This window comes from Octodon degus, unplaced genomic scaffold, assembly GCF_000260255.1.
Source record: "Octodon degus isolate 3935 unplaced genomic scaffold, OctDeg1.0 scaffold00007, whole genome shotgun sequence".
Classification (NCBI taxonomy): Eukaryota; Metazoa; Chordata; class Mammalia; order Rodentia; family Octodontidae; genus Octodon; species Octodon degus.
The window spans coordinates 1,518,723-1,543,209 of record NW_004524583.1 but is presented as its reverse complement, the minus strand read 5'-3'; the positions used below and the strand labels follow the sequence as shown (position 1 = coordinate 1,543,209).

The window sequence follows — 24,487 nt, the reverse complement described above, 5'->3', positions numbered from 1 at the left end:
ATAGAACTCACAGGTGAAAAAGTGGGGAAAAAATCTGGTGAGACAGACCTAAGCCAGTTTAAAGATATTTTCAACATTGTGCTGACAAATTGTTGTTTTATGACCTATACAGAGCCAAAGGCACCTGAAGACAACCCTAAGAGGAAATACACTATTCCTGTTATAACCCATCTCTGAAGTGCCTTATTCTCGGCCATAGCACCCTCCCTTGCAGTACTCACCTCTACTTTGATCTGTCATTTACGGTTTATCTGAGGAGAAACACCACAGGAAGGGCTTCTCTGCATACCTCCATGTAACAGGATTGGGACACATTATACCCGCAGGACTGTTTCCTCGTCTCTACCACATACAACTGTGTTTTGTCATAAATTGTGTCTTGACTCACAATAACCAACTTTATTGAAAAAGTAGAGGGAGTAGGGGGAAAGAACGAGAGAGAAGATTAAAACATAAAGAGCAGATGTTTCTGACCAGAGATAGACTGTGAAGATGGGAAGGGGTTCTAGGGTGGGGATGGGTGGGGACAGGAAGATAGGAGTCAGGGTGCAATATGGATGGGTATTCATTCTGCACGATGAGTGTGTGCACTGTGTCTCACAAAATATACTAGTCAGGGCTGGGGAGATAGCTCTGCAGTCTACGTGCCTGCTTGGCAAGCGCAAGGACCCAGGTTCCAGCCCTGGTACCGCATGCCCAGTGCCAGCCCCAAAACCACACATGGTGGTGCACTTCTATAATCCCAGCACTGGGGAAGCTGAGACAGGAGGATCACTGTGAGTCTAAGCTGTGTAGCGAGACACTGTATCAGATAAATGAATAAATGTTTTTTTTTAAATTTAAATGAATACTAATATTAAAAAAATCACAGCTTAAAAAAAAAAGAATATGTTTCTGCTTAGCTTAAGGAGAAATTACAACTTGCACAAAACAAATAATAATGCCTAGTGTTAATCAAACCTTGAATTGTATTACAGAGGTACCCCAAGCCTTTCAAATAAGTCTAACAACAAAAGCATAATAGACTACTTATATAGCACTAACTAGACATCCAACGGTACTGTACTTGACTTGGTTAATCCTTACAACAATCCATTGATGCAGGTATTTGTTTATTCCCATTTTACAGATTAAAAAAATGAAGCAGTTAAACAGATTGTAAAACAATACTGATAACAAGACTAGAACTGTGAAAACTAGGTCTTCCAAAACCATTTAAATGAAAACATTTGTAGAGTGGGAGCCTGAGCCAGTGTGGGTCTGTAACTTCAGTTCCTTTTGCTGGTTATAATAAAGGGCAGGTTTCTTTTCAGCCAAGGCTGTTTCCACTCCAGGACGCCAATGCTAAGCACCCACAAGGATGGTTATGTTTGAAGCCCTGCCTGCTGACCTGTTCCAGCTGAACAAGTTGCTTTTTTTCAAGACCAGACATTTTAGAAGCTTTTTATTGACTCAGAGCAAAAACAGCCCAGTGGTTTAAGTGGTCTGTGTAGTAATCACCCAGCAAGCCTCCAACAGAGGAAAAATCTTTTTGCCTCTTTACAGAAAGAGCAGCACAAGGCATTAGCTGGCGTGCCCGCTCCTCAGAACACCAGTCTTCCAGGGTAGTGTTTTTGTTCACTTCCTGCTGAGTGTAATGTACAAATGCCCTTTAAACCCATCATTTCATGTAATTTAGAGTGCTGTATATGGTATTTCCCCTTTGCCTTTTTTCCATTCCTTTGTCAGAGCACGTGGCTTAATCCTTCATTTACAGGAAGGAAAAGACTGTGCTGGTGCTTGTGAGTATCTAGCTAAGAAGTTTCCCTGCATCTTGGGAATTCTTTAATATGTCAGATGAATCTGTGGTTTGAAAAGTTCCAGCCAGCATAAGTAGGTTTCTTTTTCCCCAAAGTTCCTACAGTAAATTTCATTAAAAGTACCCCCAGAAACCAATGTAACCCCCAACCTTTGGAGCAAAAGAACCGTCACATAAATGGCCAACAAGAAGGCTTTGCCAGGTAAGGTGGTAGCTGGGAGTCTGCAGAAGTGGGAGATTTTCCCCAGCAATATAATGACCTTCTCACATGAGCCGGAGGAAATAAACCCAACCACAGCTTGGGGATTGATTTACTTGTTTGCAAATATCATAGGTTAAATCTACAAGCACATTTTCTATTTAACTATAGTATGAAAGAAATATTTCTTTGCAATGATTAATAGTCCTTCAGATATAGGCTCATAAATTCCTTTAATGAGCAGTTAGTAAGTGGAAGTATCCGTTTTGTTTCAAGTGATTCTGAAACTCATTCATCTTCCTTCCTAAGTTTAGAAGCAGAGGGGAAAAGTGAACTCCACCTAGGAATCCACAGCTGAACCAGCCCTGGAGTCAAGTTCTAGAGCAGAGAAATGACAAAAGAAATGCCGCCTGTACTGAGAGAAGGTTAAGAGTGCCCTCGTGTGTCCCTATAGAGAAATTCTTCCAGTCTTTACAAAACTTAAAATTGCTTTCATGGCTCCATCAGTATTCCTGCACTGGGGTGAAGGCCAGGCATTTAGCGCTGAAGAAAACTGTGGAATGTTGTCATAAGAAATGAGTAGTGCATTTGACTTGTTTAACTTGTAAGGATTTAGAAGCAATAATATCATCCTGGATTATCTGAATATGGGTCTGCCAAACCTGAGCTTCTGTCGTAGACAGCCACTTGCAATCTGTGAACCCCTAAACTAAGTACAAAACCATTCTTAAAAAAAAAACAAAAACATTCTGAGCCTTGGTTTCCTCATCTGTGAAATGCAGATACATTATCACTGCACTGCCAAAGGGTGGCATAGGTCAAACAAGATGATATAAGTAAAACGCCCAGCCCCAAGTTTTGTAATGAGCACTCAATGCATTGAACTTTTTCAGACAAGAGCCTCTGCCAGAGACCATAAGAGAGTTAATGATAGGCTTCAAGTACAGACTGGGGAGAGGTAAACAAAATGCCTTTTAGTTCTTGGATGAAAAGGTTTTCATGAGTGCTAGGAGCATGGGAAAGGAGAGGTAATTTTAAAAGAAATACGCACCAAATCTGTGATGCCTCTAAAATATTTCTTTCAAATAGGGAAATGGAAGTAGTATGGAGCCATTGGCTTCCTAGATGGAAACTCCTTCAGAAATAACACCTGAACTCTAGTGCTAAGGATGTGACAATCAGAAAAAGCTTCTATTAGGAAAGAAAATATATTTGAAAAATAGGTCCTGTTTGTATCATTGAACCACTTCTTCCAGAAAGCTTTATTTATTGAGAAGCTAGTCATAGTAAAGATCAATAAAAACAGAGGAAGAAAACAATTGCTGAATTGTTTTCATCACTCAATTCATCACTCAATTTTAATTTTTTTAAATCTTTATGACATAAGCTATCTTCCACAGTATGCAGCACAGTTACCATAAATCAAGTGTTTTGGCCCCGATGAACTTTCCAAGAGCCTCTCCTCCCCCACATCATTCTCATAGCCATCCTCTCCTGTACGTGGGAGGGAAATATTATTATTTAGGATGGCAGGAGACTTGGCCTTTAAATGTCAGTGCAAGTGCAGGCTGGCTGTTCTGTCTGTCGTCCACCTGCTTCCTGCGGGAAGTAGGTTGATAGCGTACAAATGAGGAAGGAACACACCCTGGGTACCCCCATTTTTTTATTATATAACCAAGGAAAATAAAGGAATAATTGGACTGGCTTCTGTTACTTCCTTCTTCAAGGTACAAGAGTCACAGGGAGGTAGATGTAGACATGCAAGAGCCCACAAAAGACTGCTCAGGGTTGGCAGACCTTGCACCTGAGCCCCAGTGGCTAGCCCGCCTTCCTGGTAATGTTACGCTGCATAAGGCAAACAGAGTGCATGAGGCCAGGGTGTTTATTATTCATAGAAAGTTTCTCATCAGACTCATCTGTGCTGGGTGAGGAACAGAACTGGAGCCGGAGCCTCTGCAGTGCAGCCCTGCATTCTGCGCCATGCAAGGCTCTTCTGGGCAGGGGGAGGCTTCAGCCAGACTTTCATTTCATCACCAAATGAAAGGCAGTCCCTGCCTCCTACCTGAAAGCCCTCTCTTTGTGTGGCTTAACTGAACAGTGCCTTTTCTGGCTCTTGTAGTTTAGTAATATTCATGAAATACTATTCCTGGTGTTTGTCTTTTTCTCCTTTATCCTCTTCTGCCTTTAAACTGTGCCTTTTCTCTTTAGAATGCCTTCAGATCTTTATGAATATCTTGATTTATCACTGCTTAGATTATTGGCCATTGTAGTAGGGGGTTTTTGTTGTTTTTAATTTTTTTCATTTATTTGGTACAGGATCTCACTATGCAGCTCGGACTCGTAGTGATCCTGCTGCTTTCAGCCTCCTCAGCACGGTAATTACAGGTGTGTGCCACCATGCCTGGTCTCTGTGGCTGCCTCAGTGTGCCCAGTGCATGTGGTGCTATGGATCGAACCCTGGTTCCTGCACTTGCCTAAGTAGGCACTTAATCCGCTGAGCTATCTCACTAGTCCTGTAGTAAGGTTTTAATACTAGTACACCAAGAAAAGAATTATTCATAAAGGGTCCTTCCTGAGGGGTTAGTCTCAATCAGAGCAGCTTCCCCTTGGATTTTTCCACCTGGAAAGGGATGTGGCACCATCCCTTTCCAGCTAGCTGTGTCCCTGCCTCAGGATTCTGATGCCAGTACTAGATGAGCCAGTGCTAAGGGGGATAGTCACACACAGCAGAGCTCCTGGGGGGATGGACCTCAAAATGGGGGCCAGCCGAGACACAGGTGTGCTTTAGACAGCTTAATAACATGGCATTCTTTCATATTGTGAGTTAAAATATCTGCAGGAAATAAAAATGAGGTCATAAATATCTTTGAAAGTCTCCACTGTCTCGTCCCTGAGTCGTTCAGCTCTCTAGCCTCAGAGGATGCCCCCTCTCTCCGCTTCCAGTGGGGGACTCAGCCTTCCTTCCTGGCTGCTCAGCTTCTCATTCCTCTCAACACAGTGGCTGATGTCTTTCCCATCTCCCACCTTTAAATCAGCACAAATACACCCAGAGATTAATCCCATTTCAAGTGTATGCAAAGCCCTTAATGCAGAGTCGAGTATTTCATTCATGCTTAGCAAACAAAAGATGCTGTGGTTAGGAAGATTCTCTCTGCTTAGAGGCAAGTGGGGATTAGAAATGACTTGCTCCCTCTTAGCTCATGTGCATATTTACAGCACATGGTTTACCATGTGCATTGAAGAAAACACTTTTAACACAGTGCCAATTTTGTAAGGAGTTATGTATCATAACCCCACGGACTGGCCCCACATTTGCAGTCTGTTCTGGCAGTGCTCTAACATGTCCAGTAAACCGGTTGCCTCTGTCACTTCTCCATAGCCATAGCTCAAAGCCCTCATTCCCATGGTGCCTGCTGTCCTGAGTCACCGCCACAGTCTACCCTAACCATCTTCTGGCCCAGCATTTACAGCTATTCAAACACTATCTGGTCCCCAGAAGCATGTAAATGGCCTGACTTTAACAAGTTCAAGTGTGAGCCAAGTTTTGGGCCTTCCATGATGGGTGTCTTTCCTGTATTATTATTATTGTTGGTTTGGGACAGGCAAAAGTCTTTACAGCTAAGATCATATTAATTTTTCTAAAGCATACAATTTTTATTCAGTGTGTATATTGATTTAGAAAAAATAGATTTGACATTTAGTATAGCTTCATGAAACATCTGCTCAAATGGGTAGGTAGAATGTTAGCTGCACCTGTTTGGGGTTTTTTTTTTCCCCTTTCAAACTGCCTCAGTATTCTATCTTCATATAACAGACAAAGGATAAGTTGATAGAGAAATAATATACAAAGTACCAGTTATGTTAACTAAAATTCAGGTTAAGATGAAGTAGACAAGTCCTAATTGAACAGTCTTACTGTACCTAATAGAAAATACGTAATCATTCTCTGTTTTCAGCCCAAGCTTACAATAGACTGTGATTTCAATAGAAATCATGTGATGAAATCCTGATTGGAAAAAAAAAAATTGGATTTATATGGAGCTTAAATTAATCTTTCCAAAATAAGGTTAAAATAACATTTGTCTTTAAAAATATTTTTTGGAGAATAATATTAGTATCAACTTGAAGATACTAGAATATTAGTAAACACTTTTCAGTAAAATAGATTTTAATTCTTTTAAACATACTTTTCAAAATAAATGAAAGGTATTTTCTTCCTTGAATAAGGGTTTATTCTGGGTTACATTTTAGTCTTAGCATATGCATGCACACGTAGACGTGTACATTTATGCCGAACAGCTCTATAGATGTCCCTGTTATAAGAACTCCTGCTATCTAAACATCTTATTTTAAAATAAGCTTGTTTTACTACTAATTCATGGTCCAGATCCAGAATCCTGTTACAGTCAGTTCGCTGGCATGAAGCGGCGGCGCACTGGCAGAAGCATTTCCATCGCAGGTCCATCCAAGTGACAAGGTAGTGAATGTGTTGCATACGTATTTCACGCTTCTCCCAAGGCTCAAGTGAAAATGTTTTCTAAAAAAGCAAAAAACCTGTGAAGAAAACAGGCAAATTTAAGAAGCCTAAAAGGCTCCCTCGTGCAAAGAAAAATAAAGTGATCAAACATAATGAAAAAAGCAAACTGACAGAAGACCCAATACTATTATGGACTGCTGGACTCTTAGAATATTTTGCTGAGTTAACACACCTATACATTCAAATACCCAAACTAAACAAAAAAAGGGGATACAGATGAATGTCCATTTTGTATCTGTGTATTCAAAATGGTTAGGATAGATATATAGTTACATTCTCTTAAAGAATAGAGGGATTTGTTGTAATAGTGTTTGTAAATAGGATATCATGTCCACATCTTGTACAGCAATTAACCACTAGGAAGAATATATGCAATGTGTAAATTATTGAAACTGTCCTACCAATTTGGTTTGCAACTGTCTCATTGCTATTTGTTTCTCAATAAAATGGGAAAAAAGAAAAGAAAAGAAAAAAGCAAACTGACATTTTAGTGTGGCCATGCACACATCCTGAGAACTGTTCATTAGCATTTTCACTGTGTCAGACATACAGAAAAACTGACAAAAGTACTGTTGGTGTTGGTGTCAGTGATTAAAATGTATCAAGGAAAGTTTCTTTGAGGATGATTATATAGATTTTTTAATGTTTCAATGATATTTGTGAAAACTGTTTTGTCTTTTTGTACAGGTTATAGAAACTGTTGTGACTTTTCTTCCATTTCAACAAATGGACTTTTTAAGCTTGTACTCTAACAATCTATTGAATGTGTTTTTATCATTAAATTAGCTTGGTTTTCTGTATTTTTGTGGTGAAATCCCATCGGGTCTAATTCTATCATGTTGAAAACAAAAAACTCAGGAGAATCCTTGGAACTTTCCTTCCGGTGTTTTCAATTCTGTAGCCATGTATTTCTTTATTCTCAGTTATTTACGTAAGACAGACTGGAAATCGCTTGTGAGTCAAGTTTTCATTCTAACTTAAAGGATCTAAAATTACTCCTTTGGATGTTGAGCTTGGCAGTAACCTAAAATAAATCACTTACACATTAGATTTCTTACATCCCAGCTCTAAACATGAACTGGCATGACAGATCCCTGAATATAAATATTGACTGAAGTTTCAGTTACTTCTCAGATGGTATCGTTCCTTAATAATGAGTAGTGATATGTTTGACCCTATTCTGTTGGCCAGGAACTCTTCCAAGTGCTTAATGACTTAACCAGTGTTCACAGCATACCAGAGAGGTTGGTCCAGTGTTACCACTGTAGTGTAAGGGAGGCAGCTGGGGCATGGCACTTCGGTGCCTTAATGGCTAAGCAGTAGAGCCATGATTGTGAACCCAGGTAACCTGGCAGCAGACCCAAGAACTTGAAACCCTGTGGTAATTCTCCACATGACTTATTTAGAGCTATAGTAGTTCATTAAATTAGTCTCAGGACTCATCATTTGTAAATTTCTGCTTCCTGAAATGACCTGTTGGTCCTTGAGATGAGAGTAGAAATACTTAAAAAACAACTGGAAGAGAATGGTTCCCAACTTACTCATGCTCTGGGACAGCAGATGGGAACAGAGCTTTCCAGTACATGGTGTCCCCTTACATGTGGACACCAGCGGAAAGCAGTCCCCGGAGGGATCACAGACATGCCATTCAAGAAACAAGTGACAGGGTAAGAGGGCAGCCCAGCAAGCCCAGGGGCTCAGGAGAGAGCAGTGTCCCTCAGCCTTGCTCATAATCACCTCCCAAGGTGGCCTTCTAGACAATTCTCCCCTGATAACATCCCCACTGTGAAATTTTAATACTCTGTATTTTCTGTATATCTGTTTTTGTACTGTATATCTACTGACGTATACATATATATTTGGACGTAAATAAGACCACCTCCACGCTAGGGGAAAAAACAATTTCTGTGATGTTTGCCTAGAGGAACAGATTGTAGGAGAGCTGGGGTGAAGAAACCTGGCCAGGGAGGGGCTCAGTGAGCCACCTGGGAGGGGCTGGAGACCAAGGTCAGAGGGCTCACCATAGGCAGGATGATGCCTGAAGGAATTGGAGAGCGAGGGTTCTTAAACATCTGAGGCCAGGAGTTTCTGAATGTGGGGTTGTCGCCATCACTCCTCTCCCTGACACCCAGAGGTGTGATGAAATGTTTCTATGAGTATGGTCAGCATGTAGGCTGACATTATCGTGCTGTAATGAAATGCATCTTTTCATTTGTGTGGTTTGAATTATTTTTGTTTTCTTTAGAAACCAGATTTCGAAGAAGTTCACTTACTTTAAGTTCTTTTTAATTGCATTCAGAAAATGGCTATGATTCCAATTTGCTTTAATGAAAGTGCTTTAACTAAAGGCTGTGATGTGCTCTCTTGAGATGTCCAATCCCCTAAGGAACCTCAGAAAGAGTCTGGCAGCAATTTGTGTTCTAGATAAGGAGCATATGTCTTGTCTCTGGAACTCACAAAGCCAACACATAGTACATTCCTGACCCCTTAGATTATTTTATATCCTGGTGGTATCAAAGAAGAAATAACTGTAACACTGAACAAATACGCTAACCTTTTCCTATTTCAGTCTCACTTGTCTTGTGATTTTTCTGCCCCAGAGACTGCGTATATTCTAATACAGCATACATCTCAAAGGACCCAATTAATCTTAAACAACCTCATCTAATCACCTCATAGAAGGCATGAAAAACAAAGCAAGGCCTTCCATATCTCTTTTTTTCCACTAACAAGCTGTTATTCAGTTATTCAAAAGAGCACATTCTTAGAATGAAAGGAATGGTGAAGAAAGTATGCATGTAGGTATGAGAAAGGCAATCTAATAGATTATTAATTGAAGATTTGAAAGTACTAGAAGACCAACCAGAGAAGGCCAGGCCCAGAAGTCAGAGGTCTTTAGGAAAAGAAAATTTTGTATAATGATAGTGGGTGACAGCCTAGGTTCTCAATAGAAGCATGTAAGAAGGTTTCCAGCTCTTCCTCCAGAGAAGGTCTGACACAGTAGGGAGGGACTGTGGCACCTGTGGCAAGGTTCAATGAACACTATGTTTTTTTCTCTTTGCTGGAATGCATGGATTCAATTTTCATACCGAGAGTAAAGGGGAAAATTTTAACAACTAAAATAGTTTACATGGGCAGGGAGGAAGAACTCAGTGATCCTGCTGTTTTTAGCCTCCCCAGCCCTGGGATTACAGGTATGCACCGCCACCACACCCAGCTTCAGTGGCCAGCTAGGTGGCCTTGGAGTGGAGCCAGCATGATATATGGTACTAGGAATCAAACCCCAGTCCCTGCACCTGCCGGGCAAGTGCTTAGACAGCTGAGCTATCTCCCTGGCCCCCTTAGCCTATTTTTTAAAAATAGTTAAATATACTGAAGTACATCATACTACATTATTTCACTCTATGTGAGGCAGAAACTTTCTAGAAAAATGAAGTAGAAAATTTACTCATTAGTGGCTGCTGAGTGATACTTTTGATCACTGTGGATCTAGGTAGGACAAGGAGAATAAAACATACACACGAGCATTGTTCCATTGTTTTGTCCTGTGCAGGAAACACAACATGTGTAAGGATCTCAGGATGTTAGAAAGGATAGGACAGTCCTGAGGAGCGGAAAGTAAAGAAGGACTGCGTGTCTATGGGAATGTACAGGTTCTCCCTCTTCTGTGGGGCCGGCTGGTACCATGTGTGTGCTGTGCATTCAAGAAATAGCCCCTGGAGCCCTGTTGCTATCACATTTCTGCAGTCCTTAGACAGGAGCAGAGGGTTGAAGACTGTTAGCACATCTCCCTCGAGTTGGAACTGGGCTCAGCACCAACAAGCAAGCCCCAGAGGGGATTTGTCTCTTCCATGCCTGAATAATGGCTATTCCCTGAGGCCCAGAAGAATTAAGTCCAATATGTGCCTCATACTGCATCTTGAACAGCTGGGCTGTTAATATAGTTTTAAAAGAAGAGAGAACTGGCTGCTCACCATCCCCACATACACTGCTCCTAATAAATCTGTCAATGAGGAGATAAAAAATTTTGTTTCTGAGCATCTAAAGGCAGCGAAGCGTTAGGCAAATATCCATTGGGTACCATTGACAGCAATAACCAACGGGGAAGATCCAGGGGGAGTTGCTCCACATTTCTGTTAGCAATGGCAGGATTTTTTTTTTACCTGAAATATGCTGGTAATTATCTCACTTGGAAAATTCAATTTTCCTAAGAATTAATAAATGTGGGGTTTTTTCATACTTACTGAATCTCTTTCTTGTGCCAGATGCACATAAAATTAAAACCTCATTTATCAGTTGTTTTTCTTTTTTTCACTTTACATCTGAAATGGTCAATTAGTAGAGGCTATTTTATATCTGACATCTCAGATACTGACTATCTAAAGTAGTAAAGGCAGAGCTATGATTTTCAAGAGAATGGACATAATATAAAAGTATAGAGATTTACCTATGTATATTACATATGAGTTATCTACTCTAAAATTAGTAAAATGAATTATTGGTGACAATGTAAAAGAAACACAAGAATTTTAATGTAGAGACCTGAGGGCAACGGTAGTAGTGTCAGAACAAGAAGTTCTCTTAGATTGTACATGCCACAGCACTGACTGAATTAGCCTATAGCATGAGTCAGAGAAAAAAATATAATGGTGCATGATAGTGATTAAAGATAATTTTCATCTAAAATATTTACTTTTAAAATATTAGCTCACTATGGTTGGCATTGTGCCTACTATAATCATTCCTACTGTATAACAAGACAATCTCAGTGTCTAGCCTCTTGCTGTTTAAAGCAGGTGAGTGAAACATGCATTTGGACCATTTAATAACAGTTTCAGCCCATCAAAGTATTAGTTCAAAAATAGTAAGATAGGGCTGAGGAGATAGCTCAGTGGCTTAATCACCTACCTGGCAAGCTCAAGGTCCTGAGTTCAATTCTCGATACCAAAAATAAAAAATAATAATAATAATAGAAAGATATCAACAACCTCTTTTAAGTTCATCTAAATGTTTATCTGATCTGTCAAAAAGCATTCCTACACATTCAAAACTTTTTATACTTTAAAAATCTAAAATTTGAAATTCACAGTGATATGTACCTATAGTCCTAGCTAATTAGGAGACTCTCACATTTGACCCTAGATTGGGCAAGTTAGCAAGAACCTGTCTCAAAGTAGAGGAGAGAATGAGTTGGAGGAGAGGAAAGAGATGATGCAACAGCGAACAGAAGCACCAAGAAACATCACCCAGGATTTGGAGGCAGATTTATGCATGTCATTGGGCACTGACCTCTAAAACATGTCCGGCCTTGAAAGCTCAGGGATGTTTTTATGTGGTCTGCAAGAAAAACATAGAGTAGTAGGTGATTATTGATTGGTTTTTACAGTATGCATCACAGTGGCCAACTCCGCATCATAGTGACCAACCATTTCTAAAGAACAGAAGTAACAGGAACTATAACAGGAACTGAAGTAAACTACAGGTTACCTGAGCCACTAGCAGAAACTGAGGTTTACTGAGGTGGGGGGAGAATGCACTTTCTGCTAAAGAGAGGAGAAGCGGGGGGGTCCTTAGCATCTGCAGAGGTCGCTGCCCACCCCCCACCAAAGATAGAGAAAAGCTAAATAAAGCAGTCAAATTCTTTAATTCTTCTTTCCTAGAATTAAAATGCCTGTCCCAGAATCAGTAAGATAGATGCAGTATTTTCATACCCTTTGTTTCAAAGCCAGCATGACAAAAGAATACTAGAATACATACCACATTAAGCATTCTTTGAGGGGCACTTAAGTAACCTGCAGTTAGTCTGTGTTATGGATATGCCTTAGCAACCAGTTTTGTTTTTCCCCAAATGTTTTTTATTTCCTCAGAATAACTTTCATGAAATGAAATTACTAAATCAAATGGTATGAATATTTTAAAGCACCTTTTTCTAAGCATACTTCTAAATAGCTTTCCAAAAGGGTATGTATTAATTTACTTTATTCTTGGCAATATATGAGATTTGTAGCATTACCCTGGGCTTAACAAGCTGCTAATAAGACCATATTACTTTTATTTGTGTTTATTTCATTCCCAGTAGGCTTGAAATTTTTGCAAGTATTCATTTACAATGCTTTTATAGATTTGATTCTTAATTGTTGTTTTCCATCACTTGGCTTAGTTTTCTCAGCTTCAGTTTCATTACCACCCCCCTTTATTGCTTTGTACAGGCTCCCATGATTCATTCAGCTACTGGGTAGATGAAAAGTCCCCCGTGGGGCCCGACCAGACCCCAGCTATCAAACGCCTGGCCAGGATCTCCTTGGTGAAGAAGCTCATGAAGAAATGGTCTGTGACTCAGAACCTGACCTTTCGAGAGCAGCTGGAAGCTGGAATCCGCTACTTTGACTTGCGTGTGTCTTCTAAGCCAGGGGACGCTGACCAGGAGATTTACTTCATCCATGGGCTTTTTGGGATCAAAGTCTGGGATGGGCTGATGGAAATAGATTCATTCCTTACACAGCACCCCCAAGAGATCATCTTCCTGGATTTCAACCACTTCTACGCCATGGATGAAGCCCACCACAAATGCCTGGTTCTCCGGATCCAGGAGGCATTTGGAAGCAAGCTGTGCCCAGCCTGCAGTGTGGAAAGTCTGACTCTGCAGTCCATGTGGGAGAAGAAGTACCAGGTAGGAAAGAAGCAGAGATGAGCTTACAAAAGCAGGACCTAACTCCTTTTGCTATGCAGTCTAACAACTGAATTGACTGAGAATAGCCAGAACCAGCCTGAGGCAAAATTGGGAAATGGCTCAGTTGGTTATTACCGTTCTATCTCCCATGAGGGGCATTATCACCCCCTACCTAGGTCCCCCCAGCTAATTCTTGTGGAGGTAGTGAGTGATAAGTAAAGGCATCAGCTGACAGAAGCATATGAAATCCTTCATCACAGGAGTATTCACATTTTAGAAGGTCTTCTTCATAAAATTTTGGTCATAGCAAGAGAAGACTTAAGGAAAGGAGAACCCATGGAAGAGAGTCCGGGAACATTTCCCAGGCTGTCTAAGTGGAGAGGAGCCTCCAAGCCTAAGCTCATGAGGGAGAGCCTGGAAAATGAATGTGACCCCAACGGGCAGTGGAAAAAGGAGGAGCTTCAGGACAGAGCAGCCTCCACATTAGACTCCCTTAAGAAAACAAGCAAAAACCAGCAAGTGCTTCTCATTCAGAGTTGCTCCCTTGCTCAATAGTTTCATTAAGCAAATGGAATCTATCCAAGGGGCGTCCCTGTGGGCTGGACCTTCTGATAGACTCCTCACATGACCATTTGCCACTCTGTCTCATTAGTTTGTGACCCTGGACACTTTGCCACTTTCATTAAGCAAAACATCCTAAATGATCTTTTAGTTCAAAATAAGTTAAATACTATGTGTAAATATTTACTGAACATCAAATATGGACCAAGCACCATTCTAAGGATCTACAGTAAATGAGTAAATAAAGTAGACAAAAGATCCTTGTCCTAAAGGAACTTTCATTCAAATGAAGGGAGAGAGACCATAGAATAACGATGATAAATACCATATATGTATAATGGTGAGAGCTATAGGTGAAGTCTAGTGTGGCACAAGGAGAGCAAGTAGGCTCTGCATGGCACAGTTGATTGTGGTTTTACACAACTGAGTATGGCTGTCCTCATTGAAAAGATGGCATTCATAGGAATAAATCAGATAGGTATTGGTGGGCATAGGAAACAGCCAGCCAGAGGTCCTAAGGTAGGGAGGTCCCTGAAAGTTTTAAGGAAAAACAAAGGCAGTGAGACTAGTGAGCAGGCCAAGGCAGGAAGAGGTCAGAGACGAGGTGGCCAGGTCAGAATTCTGAGGCTGTGCATGACTAAGGCTTTAATGGGATCTGGATGATTCCTGTGCTGTGCGAGTGTCCGGGGTAGCAAACTAATGAGACAGAGTGGCAAATGGTCATGTGAGGAGTCTACCAGAAGATCTGGCCACAGGGACGCCTCGTGGATAGATTCCAGGGAGAAAGACAGCAAGGTTCAAGAACATCTCCCAGGTCAGGTCCGAGAAACTGGAAATGCCAGGTTGCTTTGCACAGACTGGTACAAGTGCTATCTATCTTTGACTCCATGGAGTCTTGGTGATTTAATTTTAATATTTTTTAAAATATAGCTAAGCAATTTTTCCTCACTAAAAGATTTGTAAATGATACTTTGACAAATGTTTATTACATCTCTCCCCACAAAACTAAGTTTATATCTGGCCCTTATGAGTGTAACTTGGAAAAATGTTTCTGGCTGATTTTCTGTCTTAAGTCATGGAATGGTAATAACAACAATAACAACTCAACTATTAAGCCATTACAGTGGCTAGGTGCATGGATTAACCCTTTGTATCCTCTCAACAGCATAAGCTAGATCCTTTGTTATTACCCCAGTTTAAACACAAGGAAACTGAGGAATAGGGATATTAAGCATCTTTCTGAGGAAGCAGTGTCTGTGAGGGAGAGGCCAGGATTCACTGACATATTGCCTAATCTGCCCCAGATTCTCACAACTGCTTCTCTCTGCAGGCTGCTGACATAGTTGGATGACATTGCCGGTTGCAGTCATATGTAACACTAACACAAATACATGGTCCTTATTAATCAATCCCATTGTTGGGCTCAGGAGATAGCTTGACAGTCTAAGTGCCTGCTTGACAAGCACAAGGACCCGGGTTTGATCCCTAGTCCACATGTCATGCTGGCTCCAGAACTCTGGACTCACCACACTGGCCACTGAAACCAAGCATGGTGGCGCACACCTGTAATCCCAGCACTGGGGAGACTGAGATAGGAGAATCACTATGATTCCAAGCTGTGCAGTGAGACCCCGTATCAAATTAATTAAAGTAAGGCCCATTGTCCTCCGAATGTTAATAGTGGGAGGAAGGGTGTGGATTTTGAATATAATTCGTATCAGATTAAATTTCAGTTCATACAAAACTTAATAATTCTGTACACAGTATTCTAATGACTGCTATATTGCCTGCTAAGATGATTAAAATCTACAGGAATAAGAAGTACCTTCAGGAATAATCAATAGTATGTACAGTGAATTTCTAGCAGTGGGATGATGACCGTAGTTTTAAGTGTGGGCCACGTTAAGTGTGTCATCCAATCACAGGTGCTCCTAAAGTTATGAAGGAGACTGATAATGCATCAGAGAAGTGGAGAGCATCACCATTGTGAATCCTAAGGTCCTCTATCCTGCCTCTTGTTTTCTATTTTATATTTCTTCTTAAAATATGAAAATCTCAAAGAGAGTTCCCAGTCACCTCTCCCCTGCTGGAATGGTGCCACATGGGTGACCAGATTTTAAATATTCATTATGTAATGAGCTGCCTTAATGTAGCCCCCTACACATTTTATTACTGCAATTCAATATTGAGAAGTGCACTACCATTCCAGTTTCATTTACTAAGCATTCAGTTAAAACACAGCTCACAAATATAATCCATATACCATATAAAAAGTGGGTTTTGACAGTACAGTGAATTGGAAGATTTAATCTATATCCTGGAAGTATTTAGGATTATAAAGATAAGGCAGAAATACATAACCCTAGTGAAATACAAAACAGTTGATACACACTTGCAAGATAAGACTGTCTTAAATGTTCTGTATACTGTGAAGAAAAAGGTTTTGCAGTAAATTAGTTGAAAAGTAGAGTATAGCATAAATTTTCCTTCCAGAGTCCCTCAGTAAAGGAATGATCAGAATAAGAGAAGTTCAATTAAGGAATGGTTCTTAAAGGAAATGAGATTTTTGTCTGAGTCTCAGGAGAAAAACTGAACATGAACTGCTGAGCTGGAAGGGAGAGTATTTCAGGGGGAAAAGGCTAAATGAGTGAGGTGGGGATACAGACATGAAACATGCTCCAGGCCAGAGTCTAGGCACCCGGATTCTTGAGGAAGGGGAGTTTGCTTCCTGGGCTAGCTAGCTTCCTGCTACAAGCAGAAATTTCCCATAACCTTTGAGGAAAGTCAACCCTTTCTGTATAACTTTTACTATTTCCACCTTCTCCAAGGCAAAGTAAAGGAATGCATCATCCTTCTGGGACCAGGGACCAGAGTCACAGGACACTTGTACCAAACCTGTCACAGAATGCCACGTGGCAAGGCCTATCACAGGGCTGCACAGCCTCTTGCCTCGCCAGTTGTCCAAGGCAGCTCAACTCCCTGTCCCTAGCCCTTTAAACTAACCAGTTGTGCCACAGGGGAGTAGGGAGGGAATCCTCCCGGGCTAACCCAGGCAATCTGCTTAAAATGAGCCTGTGATTAACCTCATTAACACATGTATTTACCACAGACATCATTAGCAGTCAGTCAGCACTAAGAACCAGTGAAAATAGTCATAGCTGTTACCCCTGTGATGAGGCTAGCCTGGCTCTTGATGACTCTGGGCCTTCAGGAGTGGCTCATCCAGTGCCTTTCCACACACAAGCAACAGAGCTGGGTTCAGGGGAGGCTGGAGGATTGTGGTCTGGGTCAGCAGGCTGAGGACCATTTCCAGGCCTGTTTCTCACACAGACATTCCCTAGGCAGAGCTCATGGGGTCCTCTAAAGAAAAAACAAATGGCTTCTAGAAACCTACCCAGCAGAGCTCTGAATTGGGACAATCAGAATAGCAATTCCCTGTCCCACAGCTGCCTCCGAGATACTAATTAATACTGTGGATGTGGCTCTCTAATTATTTTCAAAATTACCATCATCCTGAGCAGTCCCACTGGAGACTTTGTTTCAATGAAGTCTTCCCTGACCTAGCAGCACACTCCCTCCCTCTCCTGGGAAGAACAGTTTCATTAGAGTCAGCTCACATATACAGTAGAAAAGCTGTTTACTCACAAATTAGTTGAGTGCATTTTTCTAAATGCTCCATGTCAACATCGTAGCATAGGAAACAATTTCTAGACTCTGTAAGCTAGCTCATCCAAAAAGTTGTAGAGTGAGGTCCAAAGCCTGCCAGGCAAGTGCTTATTCTACTGAGCCATCTCCCCAGTCTGTATGGGAAGAATTTAACAAGACTAAATTTGGATGGTAAAAAATTACAGATTCATTTTTGCAAGTCTTTAACTCAAAATTCATATACTAATCAGTAGTGAGTGCAGGCAGCCGCCCACACCCATGGTGGCCCTACCTGCTGCGTATCCCCACAGACGTGAACAGATCACATGTCTCTTACTGCAGGTATTTTAGGAAATCCTTTATGCTGTTGCTAACTCAAATTTATGGAACTCACTGGAATCACAACAGAGTAATTTTATTTAATATATTTATCACAAAGCACATGCATATATCACAAATTTATTTGATATTTTGAAATATATATTTCTGTGTCATTGGTTTCCTTTGTCATGTACATTGTATTGTATGCATTGACTTAAAACACAATTCCTAGAAGTTGTGATTTTTACCATGGCCTGTGATTTTTACCATAGTCGTTCACGACAAAAAAATCTTTGCATCAGCCATATAGCAAATGCTATATGCTTCTTGATTTTTAACATATATAAAAATATTTATGGGGCCAGCCAAATAGCTCAGTGGATTAAAGCACCTGCTTAGGCAGACGCAGGGGCCAGGGGTTTGATCCCCAGGCCTGCTGTGCCAGCCCCATCCCCGGAGCACGCTGAGACTAGGGGGTGGCGCATGCCTGTAATCCCACTGCTTGGGAGACTGTAAACAGGAGGATCACTATGAGTACGATCTACATAGTGAGACCCTGTAGACCCTGTACTACGTACAAAAAAAAGCTATGTTTCAGATATATTTGTTTGGTCTCAGAAATCAGTATAAGATCAAGGGGTTGACATTTAACTTATTCACAAATTGTTGTTTTGCTCTTCTGAACATTTCAGGTTCTTATTTTCTACCACTATCCCTTGTACAAGCATTATTCCTTCCTGTGGCCTGGAAAGAAAATTCCTGCACCCTGGGCAAACACCACGAGTGTGCGCAAACTAATCCTCTTCCTGGAGACCACGCTGAGCGAGCGAGCCCCGCAGGGCTCCTTCCACGTCTCCCAGGCCATTCTCACTCCCCGAGTGAAGACCATCGCCAGAGGCCTGGTTGGTGGCCTCAAAAACACTCTGGTTCACAGGTAACAGTTTGCTTCTACCCCACAAATAAGGTCTTAGGAAAACATCTATCTTGAGTCTCTTCTAAATACAGTAAAACTTATAGTTGAGGGATTTTTAAAAAACAATAGAGATGTTATGAAGAAGCTGTATATTTGAAGGTGATTGCATTAATTGTGTTCAAAGGAACCTTTAACACTTTCTTTAAATGTATGTATGATCTGCACATGTTCTCTGAATGTTCATACTAAGTTCAGCACCTGAACTGTTCTCCTGTGACACACAGATCCACCCTGGTTTGCCCCGCCGCATAGCTGGCCTGAGTGCTCACTCATTGAAGAAGCATTAAATGTAGAGCACTGTGCTAGGTGACAGGAATTCAGAGTTAGCCTGTCAGGAATTTCTTCTTCTTGCTTCCATGGTGAGCATGAGTCCTAAAATGCCATGCTATAGCTTTAGAATCTTCCTCAGGGCAGAGTTAAGCCTGACTGCATAATTAGAGCAGTGAACACTGCAGAGCAGATATTCGCATGAGATGATGTTCTTTTTCTTGAATACTGATGAATAATAGATGTTGTCGAGAAAAGCTATGTATGTATATGTATATAAACATATATAGATAAATGTATATGTATATGAATGTAGATATGTGTATATTTACAGATGTGTCTATATACATTCACATACATGTGCATATGTGTAAAGAAAATGTTACAAATACCTTTGGACAACAGGGTGTCCCTTGGAATCCAACCTGAAAAGCTAATATGTTTGGGTAACAAAAGGTATTTACAAGATCAATTTGGTTCCTCAGTTCCAAATGGTGAGCAGAGTTTAGATAATGCAAAGCTCATCCAAAATATATGGTCCTAATGTTCTGGTTCTGAATTCCAGATAGCAGGAGTTCAGATAACAATAATTTATCTAATCATGAGTTTCAATAGCAAAGAGGCATTTGCAGTTTTTTTTTCTTGGTGAGAGTACCCACTTATATCAATCACAGGCAGACCCAGAAGAAGCCTCTTTCTGTGGGGATCTGTTAAGTCTTGACTAAGTTAGTTGTACTCAACTTGGAAAACAGAATTGCAATTACCAGCATGATATCTCTTTGAAGGATTCAGAATTAAAAACTTTTATTTATAATACATGATTGTGCATTCACACCATTTTTCCTCATGCCTTTGGTAAATTTGTAGATTAACATTATTTTATAATTAATTTGTTTTATTTTAATGTATTACATATAGATTTTGATAAAATATTAAACTTTCTTCTATGAAGAAATAGATAGGGCTGGAGAGATGGCTCAGTGGTCTAAAGCACCTACTTAGAACAAGCTTAGCAAAAGCATCAGGGACCGCGGTTCAATCCCCCAGCACCACATGCCAGCCAGCCCGCCCCCTGGTGGGCTGAGCTGGTCTCTCTCTCTCTCTCTCTCTCTCTCTCTCTCTCTCTCTCTCTCTCTCTTCTCTCTCTCTCTCTCTAATAAATAAATAAATAAAATTAAAAAAAAATTAAAAAAAAAAAGAAATAGAGCAAAATTTCATAACAAAATGATTAGAGAATAACAATAGTAATTATACTGTATGCTGTACCATAATCTAAAAGAATGGCCAAAGTGTTACTTACAAGTCATAGACACAAAAGATTCTCTCTTACAAAAAAAGAATTAAGAGAAACAGGTGAGCAAACACCTCTGACATTATTCATATACCAAGCGGAGTGCCTACAAGGAGATAGGTGTAATCACTCATTACAAAATGAGTGATGTCCTCTCCCCCTTGTAGAATTCAACCTTGCAGGAAAAACTAACATGAGTATTTCTGAAATTACTTGAAAAAGTGAAATATCTGTGCAGTGCATGTGTAGTGGTACATGTCTGTAATCTCTGCACTCTTGGAGACTGAGACAGAAGGTTCACTTGAACCTAGGCAACTTAGTGATTTAGCAAGACCCTGCACTGACTGAAAATAAAAAGACTAGGGGGTGTAGATCAGTACAAAGACCCTGGGTGAATCCCCAGTACAGATAGACAGATAGATAGATAGATAGATAGATAGATAGATAGATACACACACACATACACACACACACACACACACACACACACACACACACACGACAGATTCAGAAAGCTGTAGTAATAGGAAACACTTAAAAACAACAATATATGGGATGCTTAGGGACCCAGACCACATAACTAGAAAGAGTCATTAACCTGGGCCACTAGCTTTTCCAGTTTGCAAAACTGATGTGGTTACACCCCTGTTTTGGTACCTGTTCCTTCCTGCTCCATAAGCCTATAATTGGCTTATTAATACCTGAATCTAGTTAACAAGTGTTAACCCACATGTCACCGTAATTTTCATACTGTTAAACTGTTGGAACTGGTTGCCCATGAACCCTAGGCTCTCTGTTTAAGATAATGGTGGTGGCCCATACCTAAAGCCAAGATATGCCGGTATGCCAGAATCTGGCCAGCAGGTAGCAACCAGATGTTCCTGAGCCTGGAAAGGTACCATAAAATTTTCGCTGCTTCTGGTCATAAGAATGTCATGCATGTGGTCATGCATTCCTGGGCCTGCACAGAAGACGCAGGGGAAGTGCAGCTCTGGGCCAGAATTTGCTCCCAACTGCAAGAGCACCACATAGTTATCATTTCCTCTGAACTATGGAGCAAGTCCAAGTCCTTCCTTTGTACAGACACGCCGAAGCTGGCCTTGCTGGCAAGCCACCTGCCTCATCCTGGGCCCTGGTTATCAGCTTGAACCAAGGAGCAGATGACAAAGTATGTTTTCCTACAAATGTGGAGGTGATTTTTCTTAGTGAATTAACTCCCCAACTTGTAAGTGGACTTTGGATCTGATATCTTACTCCTCTTGGCTGGTCACCTCAGAAAGGAGCCACAGAAACATAGCTGCTAAATCTCTGTGCTGGTTCTCCAGATTGACAGAACACTGAAATCCAAATTCATAACATTCCAACTGAAATCAAACAAAAATGAGTTTTGCCTAAACCTGAGGTCAGAGCAGCTTCTAGAAGAGGGCATGGACTGAAATCAGAAGGCCTGAAATTGAAGCCTGATGAGGTTCTTGTTGCAGGCTGAACTATATGCCCTCTACCGAAAGTCCTAACTCCACCACCCCAAATGGAACTACACTGAGGGAGAAGGTGATATAAAGAGGTAATGAATGCATGGGCTGGGAGTGGAACTCAGTGGTACTTTGCCTAGCATGCATTAGGTGCTGGGTTCAACCCCACCGCCACCAAAAGAAAGTGATTAAGTTAAAATGATACTGTTAGTGTGAGCCCTAATCCAAACTGAGCAGTGTCCTTAAATGAAGGAATGTAGACACACAGAGGGTTGTATGCACACAGAGAAAATGCCACAGGCGAAGGCAGTGAGAAGATGGTCAGCTGCAAGCAGCTTCGTTTTGATGCTAGCCTCTGGAACAGAAGAAAATGAAACTCAGCTGTTTGAGACGAGTGATGTACCTTATTATGGCAGCCCTAGCAAACTAATGTATTTTTTCACAACGAGGTGGCCTTGGACAAGTTTTCTTAGGTGTCTGAGCCTCGCCAATTCACTGAGGTTAATAAGACTTTATAAAGTTGTAGTATTAAACTGAAAGCACCTACTACAGTGTCCATCACAAAATAAGCATGCCATCTCTGTTTGTAAAGAAACCTAGTGCCCCTACCAGGTGAGCCCCAAAGTCAGAGGAAAGTTTAGCAGACAGCTCTGCAGCCTGTGGGGGCTGTTGTCTTGGGGACAGGCGGTGTTATCTGGCTGAGCCTTTTGCATGGATCTTTCATCCTGGTATTTGCCAGGAGTTAAGAACATAAAGGGGCTGCTCTTTAGGCAAGGCTCTGCATTTCCCTTTCTCTGTTTGTAATCCTGGTAATCTGACCCTTGCCTTGGGGAAGGTCGACATAGGCACCCTGAACCTGACACAGAGCTCTTTGTTCCTGGGGATCACAGGTACATACTCTACCCACATTTCTCTGCTCAGGCTACAGTTGGCTGGGTAGCCTCCAGGCCTCCAAACCTCATTTCAGTACAATGCCCAGCAGATGGCGCATGCATTTCACTCTTAAGCACAAAGGATTTGTAAAAGTTGGGAATGTATCAGGCTCCATGGGGTGCTTCTGTGCCCTTTGCATGGACCAGATGAAAGCCTCAGTTTCCAGCAGGTCTGTTTGTGGCCCTTCATTCTCAGCTCACAACGGTTTGTTGTGTGAGTAACAAGACATGACTAGGTTATGTTGTACTAACTACTTACCTAGTACTTAACTGTATCCCAGGCTCTACTCTAAATACTTCATCATGTTATTTTACATAATCTCTCCAAAATCTGTGTGAGGTGTCATTATCCCCATTTCACAGGGGCAAAGCCTGAAGGACAGTGAAATACAGTAGCTGGAGATCATACTGAGATTATTGTATCTTCAGAGTTTCAGCTGAGAAAGGAAGGGAGTCTGTGAAGTCATAGCCAATTGATTAATGTCTGTGTGTTAGGCTGTGTTTGATTATAGTGTCCAATGAGTGGGAGAAGAGACGCAAGCTAGGAGAAAAAGAGGAAAAACTGCCACCCAGGCCTCAGCAGCACTGTCTTTCTGTAACTAAAATATCAGCGTGTGTTCTGAAAGAAGGGACAGCAGGCTTAAAGGGAAATGGAGGAAAGCAAAGCCAAGTCGGGTGTGACCAAAAGAAGAAAAAGGGCCCAAATAAGATGATACTTCTTTTCAATTTTGGCCTAGAGCAAATGTTTGGTAAAAAATATTTAAGTCCCTTATTTAACCTTATGTAAACACTAATTTCTGTCTTCCTTAAGTCATTTTCTGTTGAATAGTAGTGAGCTGTTTTGCCATGGTGCCAGTTTTTTAGCACACCTTATTGCTCTTCCCTCTGTACTGCCAGTGGTGTTTCATATTTACTGGTAAAACAGAAGTCTGCACCTTGAACTGGAACTATGTCTCTCAATGCTGAGCTTTATAGGCAGCCATCAGTTTGTAAAATGACACCGGGTTCATGAGAGCTGATTTTTTTATGGTAGTTATATGTCTGTGTCGGTGGAGAAGGTGAAACCTTATCCCTAATTATGTCATATACAGAAACTAACCCGAGGTGCATCTTAGCACTAAACATAAAATCTAAACTTATAAAAGTTTTAGAGTAAAATGGGAGACTGTCTTTGAGAACTGAAAATAAGCAAACATTTGTTGGATCACAAAAATGATAAGAAAAGCTTAGACTTCCTCAGAATTAAGGAGTTCAGCTCATCAAAATGAGTCATTGAGAAAATTAAAGGCAAACTAGAAGATGGAAGAAAATACTCAAGAGTATGTCTGACAAAAGGCTGTTGTCCAGGTTGTGTAAATCACTCTTGAAATTCAACATTTAAAACAGTGAAAAAAGAGTAAAGGAAATGAATAGGTACTTCCCATAAGAAGTTATGCAGATGCCAATAATCACATGATAAACTGCTTGCCGGCATCTGCACTGCAAAAAATACGTATTAACGCTTTGTGTGATGTCACTGCATACCCTCTAAAATGATTAAAATGAAAAAAGACTGGAAGCATCAAATTTTAGGGAGCATGAAGAACAATCAGAACTCTCATGCACTATTGGTGTGCCATACCAGGGAACAATTTCTTTGCAAAAAGGTCTGGCAGTTTCTTATAAAACTTAACGTAAGGAAGCAATCCTCCCAAAATCATTCCTCAAAGCCAGTATTATACTGATACCAAAACCAGGGAAAGATGCAACTAAGAAAGAGAACTACAGGCCTATCTCCCTCATGAACATAGATGCCAAAATCCTCAATAAAATACTAGCAAA

The 24,487-nt window shown here is 40.9% G+C and overlaps 1 protein-coding gene across 1 annotated transcript in view; it reads left to right on the top strand.

Moving 5' to 3' along the window:
• Nucleotides 1-24,487, top strand: part of Plcxd2 (phosphatidylinositol specific phospholipase C X domain containing 2) — a 43,530-nt gene that overhangs the window by 14,419 nt on the left and 4,624 nt on the right. The window contains exons 2-3 of the mRNA XM_004624705.2: nt 12,744-13,204; nt 18,424-18,665. Coding sequence (XP_004624762.1) covers nt 12,744-13,204; nt 18,424-18,665 — 703 coding nt within the window. The remainder of the gene's footprint in view (nt 1-12,743; nt 13,205-18,423; nt 18,666-24,487) is intronic.